The sequence below is a fragment of the Podospora anserina genome, chromosome 1 (assembly GCF_000226545.1).
Source record: "Podospora anserina S mat+ genomic DNA chromosome 1, supercontig 6".
Lineage (NCBI taxonomy): Eukaryota > Fungi > Ascomycota > Sordariomycetes > Sordariales > Podosporaceae > Podospora > Podospora anserina.
The window spans coordinates 180,556-190,925 of NW_001914851.1; the positions used below are offsets into that span (position 1 = coordinate 180,556).

The following is a 10,370-nucleotide window of genomic DNA, read 5'->3' on the forward strand; positions in this document are numbered from 1 at the left end:
TATCCTTTTTGCTCTCGTTTTCTTCAAACCTCCGGCCACCTTAACCGACGACCTTTGTCACCGTGACATATCTAACCCAGAAAGATGGGCGAACCTGAACAAAGCATGATTTTCATCATGGGCCTCTCGGGTTCCGGCAAGTCAAGATTTGTAAACCTCTTGCGACAGAATTCGGTGCGCGAGGGAGCAGGTCTGCAATCAGGTACAACACCATTTCCGAGACACTGTCACAGGAGCTTATAGTAACGTCTTCCAGAAACCCAGGAATGTCAAGTCGTGCAGCTGCGACTGAAGGACAAGCTAGTATCGGTTGTCGACACTCCAGGATTTGGCGACTCCCGAAAGACCGACGCCGAAATACTGTCAACCATATCCGACTTTCTCATTCTTCAGCATGCAGCTGGTTTCCGACTGAACGGTATCATCTGGCTGCATCCAATTGAACAACAGAGAATGCGCAGACCAGACCTCCAGGCCCTTACCATGTTCCATGATCTCTGCGGCAAGGATGCTCTCTCAGCCGTTACTCTACTCACCACTAGATGGGATCATGTTAAAGATGAGAGGACTGGTGCCATGCGCGAGCGGGAGTTGCGGAGGAGTTTCTGGAAGGATATGATCGACCACGGTGCCAACGCGCAACGCTTCAATGGCTCCTCAGAGATGGCGAAGTCAATTGTGCGGCGCTTGCTACGCAATAAACCGGTGATATTGCAAATCCAAAAGGATAGCATGGAGTCAGGCAAGAGGCTACGTGATACCGCCGCAGGGGCTAGAATTATGGAAGATCTTGAGGTTGATCTGAAGAGACAGGAGGAGAAGGTAAAGAAGGCCGAGCGGGAACTCAAAGCCGGGGCACAATCTGGTGATCAGGCGACCGAACAAGCCTTACGAACACGGTACGAAGCAGAAGCGAGGGAAAGGGAGCGGCTCATCTCGAGCTGTCAACGAATGAATGCAGATCTGGGCCAAGAGATAATGGAAAAGTGGGACAGGATTCAAAAAGATTTACCACAGGCCGGAGCCGGGTCTGACTCGGACTCGTGCCTCGAACATGAGAAGCAAGTACCTAACAAGGGCACAGCTCCGAAAATCGAAAACACTCGAAGGAACAGGTGGAAAGGGCGGGTTTCTGCCTTTGCGAATGTTCTTGGCTTGACCCTGGCTGCGGTGGTCCACATTGTTCTTCCATTGGCTGGTATTGCCGTCGGCTGAGAGAGCTTCGGAGGAAAGTACTGGTACAAACTAGATGTAGGGGTGTGGGCCTTTTTGGCGCCAGCACTAAAAAACCTATGCACAGCTGAGGCAGTGTTAAAGCCAAGTCACACCACCGCTTGCAGTATGAATTCCTTGTCCACCTCATGTGAGACAACCCCGAGTCTGACAAGGCTCCAATGCGCAATATCAGCCATCTTCTCCTCCCATGATTGAGGGACAGGTTGCTCTGTATATTCTCTGTCCGTTTACACATAAGCGAGCACCATGTTTGACAAGGTATTCCGACCGATAAATGACACAACGAATTCAAGCCGCAAAGGTCGTAGCAGGTTGCCAGAACCAGTTCGTTCGCCCACTCGTGGAGGGATATTCCCAAAAGCAGGAACTCAAGCAAGGTACGTCGCCATTTGCCACAACAATCAAATGACCCCATGTGCAGGCACGAGCTTATCAATGTACAGAGCACCACAGATACCACAACGGCTATCAAGTGCCAGTCAGTCTCTAGCATGGCCAGCAAGTCCTTCAGCAAACTCTTTCCACCTGAGACAATTGAAGCAAGAGCTTGCTGAAAAAGACCGCAAGGTGAAGATTCTCTGCGAGGAGGTTGAGGAATTGAAGAAGGAGAAGGAAAGCCTGGAGAGGGAAATCGATCAGTACGACGACGAGTGCTTCAAGATGGAAGCAGAAAACAAGCAGCTTCGCGATGCCTTTGTTGCCCTCAAGGGTAACCCCAACCATCACATCGACGACGGTGTAGTCCAGTCGCGATTCGGGGAAATCAAGTTCACCATCGAACAGATCGTTTCTATCCGTTATTCAAGCTCCACAACCATATCCAAAAGTATGCGATTAGACCATCCCTCGAAGCAGCTATTTTCGAATCTGGTGGAGGATGTGGATTGCTACCTAACACAACCAGTGGGAAAGGCCCTCTTGATAGAGGCATTTATCTGGAATTTCCTCATTTCGGAAGTTTTCAGCGGCAACGGGATGCTCTGGGCTGGCAAAGCATTTGAGCATGTCAAGTTTTTATCTCGTGAGCTTGAGAACGATACTGTTTCTCTGGCTGATCTTTACAGGTGGAACGCACACACAGCATCAATGTTGTTTTCCATGTATGATCTGGACAAAAGACGCATACAAAAAATTGCTTGGAATCTAAGGGCCAGCTTAGAACCTTGGCAGAATAAGTCTTTCAAGGAGGGACAATGCGACTCTCTAGACAAGCTTGTACTCTTGGCAGCAAAATTGGACGCCGATTTGGCCCGGAGCAAAGCTGAATATATGGTCTTCATGCTGGAGACCATCGAAGCGCTCAATGGGCTTGCGAAGAACAAATACGGGGTTCCTTTTGACCAGGACTACATGGAGCTTGAGAGCGGAAACAATGACAGGTGCGGGGATGTGGAGCTTGTAGTATCCCCAACGGTGGCTAAGGTCGGGAACTCGGACGGGGAGAATTACGATTGCTGTACTGTGCTGGTGCGAGCAAAGGTAATCTGTGGTGGCTCAAAAGCTGGTCGTCGCCAACAGTCTGCATCAACCCCCTCAAACTCTTTTCAGCCTCAAAGATAGAACAGACTTCATATAATTAATTGGAAGGCGTTCAGGCTCGGCCGTGAAGAAGCTTCGCAGAATTTAAGTCATGAGCTTGTATTCAAGAGTACTTCCAACCCTTACCCATCTAATACTTGAAGCAATGAAAGTCTTCCTCTCACCCGAGCTCAATACTCTTGTCCTAGCTACCTACTTAGCGACACGATCGAAGTATTGAGCACATACACGCTGATAAACAACAAAGATAATCAGTCTGGACTCAAATTTATGCTACCGTATTTACGCATTTGAGGAAGGAGAGATTGCTTCACGTCGGAGACTTATTGCACGTAGACTCTTTCTGGATGCTGCCATTTGCTTATATAACTGGTTGTCTGTAGTAATATCGGTAGGACCTGATTTATCTAGGAAAATTAGAACCCTTCTTTACACAATAGGAACATCAACTTAGGGGTAGCTGTTACTACGCCCTTTGGTCTTATGCTGAACAATCACCTATTGGTCGCTTCAATCATTCCCACCTTGTCTACCTAGCGAAGTTATGACACTTGGACTTTTCCACGTCTTTTGTACTGAAGGGGTTCTTGTACAGGTGTTGGTGATGCGTACGACCCGGCATAGCTGTTGCCGTCAATAGCCAACGCGCATCAGCAACAGGTAACTTTCTAAGTGTCAGGTGTTGAAGTCATTATTATGTCATCAACAAATCCCTGCCGAGCAGTTGGCAAGTCAATTGACAGAGCTCATTGGAGTGCTTGTCCTGAGAGGCTAGTCAGTATCTTGTGCAAATTCTTCCCCGAGTGCCGGCAAGATTTCACAGAACAGGTCCAGAATGCCTCTCAAGTACCTGTTCAGATGAAGACTGTCATCTGGCTTCCTAAAGAGCCGGCTCGAGTAAGATGGCATCTCCATGCAGGGCAAATCTTACCATGGATTTGGATACTAATCTAGTTGGTGTTATGCAGGAACAAGAGCGAGAGCTAGGAGAGAGTCAAGAGGAAGAACAATCGCGATTCTCAGGAGGAGGTGGATCTCAGGCTACCTCTTAAAGTGTTGGGTCTTCACAAAAGAGCAATAATGTTCAGCAACAATGCTATTCAGTGTCTTGCAGATGTATAACACACGCCTTTCATATTGAGCTTGTACCTTCAGCTAGGGAATAGCCCTGTTAGCTACCCTTTAGGGCTTAACGCCTGTTGGGAACTCTTCCAGGCGTGGTTTAGGATATTATCCTGCATTGGTTTACTCTGTATTGCCTGCTTTTTCATCCATAATCAAACAAAACAAAAGGGGTTCAGGGGTTCGATGTCTGTGCGTATTTGGGGTCCACTCGGCCAAGGGTTAGGGGTGTGCTTTGGGAGTTCACAGAATACTTGCTGAGATGGTATTCAAAGCAATCATCCCAACACATGGAACTTTGAAGACAGGTTTTGAATTGCTGTTGTGGCACTACGGCATTCAAGGGTCTTTGGGTTATCTGTACCTATTCTCAGCCCCAGCCTCAATACGCGGGTACATCCGCCACATTGACTTGGCATCAGCACACAAGTTCGACGCGTCTTGCATCTATGTCAGCATTGGCATGGATGCTGTGCCGCAAATGCAACGCACCGCCTTTAGGCTTCAGGGGTCGGCAGAAGGATGACCTCCGACAGGAGTTTTCAATCGACAACCGACAATTTTCTTTCACTTTGCAAAAGGTTAATTTTCACGCGTTTCCCAGATCATCATGTGATCATGTTCACCCTCACGCGATTCACGCGACACACAATCCTCATCCTTTTCTTCATCACACTCTCTGTTCTATTTTATCACTCTTACAGAAATCCGCCAACGCAGAAGGGCTCCTCATTTCTTACATCAATCCCAGAAATTCTGAAGCCTCTCACTTCTGGGAAGCATCCCCCGCCGCGATACAAGCCAACACCATCATGGCTCCCTCCACCCGTTTTCGACCCATTCCCCTTGCTGGCGAATACCGCCGCCGATCCCCCACCAATACCCGAGTACAATATTCCTCGTCCTGAAATGCACAAGGAATACGGCCTCGACCGCGCCCCCCCGCTCTTCATCGGCTTCACCCGACAGTGGCCCATGCTCCTCCAAGCAGTCGTCAGCTACATCACCGCGGGGTGGCCGCCAGAGAACATCTACGTGGTTGAAAACACCGGAGTGCACAACATGAACAAGCAAGGCAGACTCACCCTCCAGAACCCTTTCTACCTCAACCACACCACCCTCCACCGACTGGGCGTCACCGTAATCCAAACCCCCGTTCTGCTTACCTTTGCCCAAATGCAAAACTTCTTTCTGTCGATAGCCTACCAGGAAGACCACCCCTATTACTTCTACAGTCACCAAGATGTCCTCGTCTTCTCGTTTGAGGAAGGCCTCGACTTCATCAGCCGACCGGCAGACGGCAACTGGGAATTCTACAGCGAGGCGGAGAAGAAGGAGATATTGTCTCCTGTCCAGGCCGGCAAAGAGGGCTACCGGACGATTTACGAGAACTGCCTCCGCGACTTGCAAACAGTGATCAAAAGAAAGGAGCGCTGGGGTTTTAGATGGTATCAATACGACCACTTGACGCTTGTCAACAGGGAGGCAATGGAGGCTGTAGGCGGGTGGGACTCCCTGATTCCGTACTATGCAACGGACTGCGATATGAATGGCAAGATGGGGATGGACGGGTGGACCATGAAGCCGAGGAGGGTGGGGATTATCAATGATGTTTCCACCGTGCTGGAGGACTTGGAAGTACTCTATCGGAACAAGTACAAGATGCCAAAGTTTATCGATCCAGCGCCGTTGCCGCCGGAGAAGGAGGCAAAGATCGCAAAGGCCAAGGCGGAAAAGGAGGAGAAGGAGCGGAAGGAGAAGGAGGAAAAGGAGGGCAAGGCAAAGAGAGAGGAGCACGGATTGCCTGCTGATCAGCTGCAGTATTTCCGAGCTTTGAGGGCCGTGGGCGATGAGATGGGCAAGTACAAGTATCGGGATGGGGCTGAACAGCGGAACAACTGGCAACGGGCGCAACGAGGTGGTGAAGAAGAGCCGTTTTATTACAATGCGGATGGGTTTCATAGTGCCTTTTGGACGCTGACAGATGCCGGGAGACGCATCTACGAAGAGAAATGGGGTCATAGAGGTTGTGACTTGGCGTCTGGCACATCCCTGACGCTCAAGGACCAGTGGCGTGTGGAGAAGGACTGGGAAAAGAAGAAGGAGGACAAGAAAAATTAATACCTTGGCTGATACAAAGGCCCTTAATGTTGGCGCATGATGGGAGTTCTTGCATTTGAAATGGAAAGTATCACAATGAAAATTGTTGCTTATTCCACATTGAAGTTAACTCAAGCGTAAAGGTCGAACAAACACGCCTCGAACGCCAGAACCATTATCAATGACCGATCGCTCCCTTGCTTGACCCGCCGCCTTGCTTGACCCGCCGCTCTATTTAGAATCCTTGCTGAAGAATGCACCCTCGCCACCAAGCTCCTCGAGCTTCTGCTTGGAGTTTTCCTTGGACTGCTCGCTTGTGTCTTGGACTTTTGTTAGTACGAGGGTCTTGACGTGGACAGCTAACTTTGACTTACTTGGGTTGCTCAAATTGGCCTTGTGGCCGCGGGCCTGGTTGCTAATCTCCTCGGGAGCCTGAAGGGCATTTTCCTGAGCCGCATCGCCGACGATGTCACGCTGCTTGGGGTTCTTGCGGAGTTCAGGCATGGTGATTGGTTTGACGAAGACTTGTCAAATGTCCTTGTGTGTTGATTGATGTGCTAATGGGCTGTTCAATTGCTGAGTGGATTGGGTTTCAACTCGTGTCAATGCGAAGGTGAAATTAAAAGACTCTGCGACTCGCGGCCTGGTCCGCTCTAAATAAGTAGGTAGGCACCTTGATATGAAGCATTGCTTTATTTATGACTCGTGACGCCATCAGTACATCATGACCATTGCTGTGCACCTGGCATGACATCACCACTCCGTATCAAACGGTGAAAGCTCGGAACACATCATTTGGCAGACAATGACAAACTCTTTGATGATTGGATGAATTTTTGACAATGAAACGCACAACAAACAAACAAACAAACACCAAAGTTCGTCATGACCATCTGCGCCCAGAAGCCCATCCCTGCTTGCAGCTGTCTTCACCACTTCTAGGTACCCTGAACAACGCTTGCGGCTTCCTCATCATTGCCAGGGGAAGTCAGTTTGATGACCAGCTCGGGATCCCGCGAATAGACACGGAGTCCAACAACAGCAACAGCGTTCCAGAGCGAAGGTTGATCCTCATCATCCTCCTCTTCGTCCTCGTCATTGTCATTTTCTTGCCTTCCCTGCCCACCTTGTTGGATTTCTTCACGACCGGCCGCAGCAGCTTGTGCCTCATCAGACCCTCCAGGTGTCTCCTCGCCAGTCTCAGTAACACTCGCCTTTTCTGCCTCTTCGTCCTCCTGTTCGGTTTCCCACCCATCACTAGAATCACCCTTCTTCTCCTCCTCCTTCTTGAAGGCCTTGGCATGGGCGAGATCAAAGCTTAAACCGACCTGCCTCAGCTTTTCTGGGCGGCGCCGAGCTGAGGCCTTGACAATCGCCTCGACAGGAGGCTTGCTTGTGTCGCGCTCGGCAGTGATCTTGGGCAGGACCTCGTAGATGCCTGGCTCAAGATCAATCTCGCAGTTGATGGACCGATTGGCGCGAAAGAAGTTCTCAGCCTGCGGACGGACGCGGCAGAGGTAGTCCCCTGGCTCGGCACCTTGCTTCTGGAGGATGAAGTGCAGAAGAAACGAGTATTCTCCCTCAAGGCCGTTGAAGTAACGGGTATCCAGCTGTCAAATGTCAGTCGAAGGCACTGGAGAAAATGCGGAGGTCAAGTTACCTGTTGCAGAACAAAGACAGCAGTGGTGGCTGTTTTGACCTCGATAACGAACTTGCGTTGCAAGTACCCAGAAACCCAGGCAACATTGACGTTTGTCCATTCTTGAGCCACGGCCCACTCGTCATCGAAGAGACGAGTGCGGTATAAATTAGTGAATGTGTGAAGCATGTCGTTGTAGCTCATCCAGAACACGCCGTCGTCTTCGAAGCGGTAGTCAAGTTTGGTGAGCCAGTATGGAGTCCACTCTTTTGAGCCGTCCGACCACGGGCCGGTCCATTCGCCCATGCCGTCGCCACCGCGTGCACCCCAGGGGTTTCTACATCATCATTAGTATCAGGGTTTGATGCTATCTCGAAGTTCTAATGGAAAGAAAGGAAGAAGGAGAAAAAAAAGGGGGGGGGGAAGAAGACAAGACGAAACAGGACTTGGAGCGAGCAGAAAGATAAACAAACCTGATCTTGACCAGTCTAACGGTCTTGCCATCCTCTCCCTCCTCCTCTCTAGCGGCCAAAAGAGAGTAGGCGTGCGCGTTGGCCAGTCCGTTCTTGTCCGAGCCATTCCTGTCCAAGATATCCAGCCCAAAGACAAAGTTCCCATTCTCATTCACCAACTCCTTCCATAATTTCTCCTTGAAGAGGACATCCTCCAACGCCAGCTCCGAATTGACCCCCCCGGTCAAATCCTCCACGCCCTCACCAACCCACCCACCCCAAATAGCGTGATAGTCCCCATGGGCCTTGGCATACGCCTTCTCCAACAACGGCAACCAAGTCTCGTTTTCCTCCCGACAGGCCGCAAAATACAACGCCTGGCTCCCCGTCTGCTTATCCCTCCTCCACTTCTTCACAATGGCGTTACTCGGATCATGCCCTCCCCCCTCATAATCCCCGTTCGTCAAACACAAGTGATCATCCACCACGGTATACACCCACTCGCCATCCCGATAAAACACAAACCCATACACCCCGCACTCCTCATCCCTCGCGACGCAAATCTTGTCCATCAGCTCCCGCCGATGACAGATGGTAGCCACGGCAGACAACCACCAGCAATCAAGGCTGTTGCTCCCCTGCATTATGTCCGAACTGCTAAACCCATCCACCTCGAACTTGGGGTCCTCAAAGATCCACCCAACTCTGTGCACCGCCTTCGGCTCGGGGTCATAGTCCTCATCATTGTCCCCTTCCTGCTCCTCGTCAAGCACTCTCTTCCCCATAATCTTCCTCAGCACCGGCACCGTCAACTGAAGACAGTCCGTCCCGTCAAAGACTTGCATCCTCTCCAGCGTCCCGAGGGCATCCTCAACGGCGGCGGGGTTGCCCTTGGCAGGAGGGGACCGCCAGTTCAAACCCAGCAGACAGTCCCACTGGTTTCCCTTGAGGTCAAAGTCGGGGTCGGTGAACTTGGAGTTGGTGCGGTGGCAGTCCCGGACGATGCGGGCGATTTTGGCGCGGCAGGCGTCTGCCGCGGCGGCGTAGGAGGCGCCAAAGTTGGTGGTGGTTGGGGAGGTTGTGGTGTCATATTTGGAGAGGGCTGAGGGGCGAGGGAGGAGGGAAGAATAGAGGGAGGGTGGGAAGATGGTGGTGACTTTGCCGGGGGATTTGGTGATGTACCTGTCCCAGAAATTATGGACTTGCTGTTGGGGTGGTTTCTTGCTTTTGAAGGCTGCTGGGGAGTGCTCGCAGGACATCTCGACGGTGGCGGTTGATGTTCTTCGGCGGGTTGAGGTTGATGTCTCTAAGGAGGACGGTAGTTGTCGGGACAGAATTGCTGTCTCTTTTTATCTTGCCCATCTTTTTCTCAGCTGAGCCCAGATTCTGTCGTCTCTGCGGTGAGCATACCCAATACGCCCCCCTCCCCTCCCCTGTGCTGCATTTTCGATAGTGCCGTCTGGCCAATTACCATCTCCGAAGCGGCTGACTCAAGACGGTCAACTTGCAAGCCCGCTTTTGTCATCGCAATCCTTGGACTAAAACCACAGGATATCAGTAAGCGCAAAGTCTTGGTTGTCCAGAATTGGATATGTTGCGGTTTACGGAGCATGGTCCGTTGCAAAGTGGTCAAACAGAGGGCAGAATCGCAATGGTATCTGGATTTCGCTAAGGTAAAATAGCACAGCAAGAGCGCAAAGAAAAAGCTCTGTCATGTCTCAGGAGGGCCCACCGGTCAGACAGCACCGAGGTCCTGTCGCCCCATCAAGTCTTCCACCTCCTGCCCATCGTGCCCCCAAAACTCCTTTCCGAAATCATGTCGCCCAATTCCATCAAAGTGACTCGCAATACACAGAAACATATCATCTCGTTCGGTTATTAATTCATCGGGCAGCGATCGTCGTGTGGGGTGTCGGGCTGTTTAGAAGCAGCAGTCGAGGCACTCGAGGCAGCATTCGCAGGTCTCTCCGCAGAGCCAGCAGCAGCACATGGCAGCAACGCTGTGATGAAGGTCAGTGATATGTCCATGTCTTGGCGGTCGAAAGTGGGTGGTGATCGGGATCTGCCATATCGCTGTCGGTTTGTAGGGCATGCTCGAAATCATAAAAAAGCGACCCTAGCCCTGCAGCACGATCTACAGGCTCTCGTCAACCACCCTGAGAGAAAAACTCACCAGGTGTAGAGGCAGCCGTGGCTCTTCTCCTCCTTGGGAGGGGGCGCTTGCTGGTACTGCATCTGCTGCTGGGGAGGGGGATAGCCCTGGGGAGGGTAGCCCTGTGGGG

The 10,370-nt window shown here is 51.2% G+C and overlaps 4 protein-coding genes across 4 annotated transcripts; 3 read left to right on the plus strand and 1 right to left on the minus strand.

The window, feature by feature from the left end:
• Window positions 1-84: 84 nt before the first annotated feature.
• Window positions 85-1,215, plus strand: PODANS_1_21860 (uncharacterized protein; the record flags this gene model as incomplete). The annotated part of the gene is made up of 2 exons (XM_001906468.1): window positions 85-202; window positions 257-1,215. The coding sequence occupies 2 exons, from the start codon at window positions 85-87 to the stop codon at window positions 1,213-1,215; spliced, it is 1,077 nt and encodes a 358-aa protein (XP_001906503.1).
• A 267-nt stretch (window positions 1,216-1,482) lies between these two features.
• Window positions 1,483-2,796, plus strand: PODANS_1_21870 (uncharacterized protein; the record flags this gene model as incomplete). The annotated part of the gene is made up of 2 exons (XM_001906469.1): window positions 1,483-1,613; window positions 1,680-2,796. 2 exons carry the CDS (start codon window positions 1,483-1,485, stop codon window positions 2,794-2,796), a joined length of 1,248 nt encoding a protein of 415 aa, XP_001906504.1.
• Window positions 2,797-4,419: 1,623 nt separating this feature from the next.
• On the plus strand, window positions 4,420-6,018 carry PODANS_1_21880 (uncharacterized protein; the record flags this gene model as incomplete). Its single annotated transcript, XM_001906470.1, has 1 exon — window positions 4,420-6,018. One exon carries the CDS (start codon window positions 4,420-4,422, stop codon window positions 6,016-6,018), a length of 1,599 nt encoding a protein of 532 aa, XP_001906505.1.
• A 1,630-nt stretch (window positions 6,019-7,648) lies between these two features.
• Window positions 7,649-9,347, minus strand: PODANS_1_21890 (uncharacterized protein; the record flags this gene model as incomplete). Its single annotated transcript, XM_001906471.1, has 2 exons — window positions 7,649-7,973; window positions 8,110-9,347. The coding sequence occupies 2 exons, from the start codon at window positions 9,345-9,347 to the stop codon at window positions 7,649-7,651; spliced, it is 1,563 nt and encodes a 520-aa protein (XP_001906506.1).
• Between the last annotated feature and the right edge of the window lie 1,023 nt (window positions 9,348-10,370).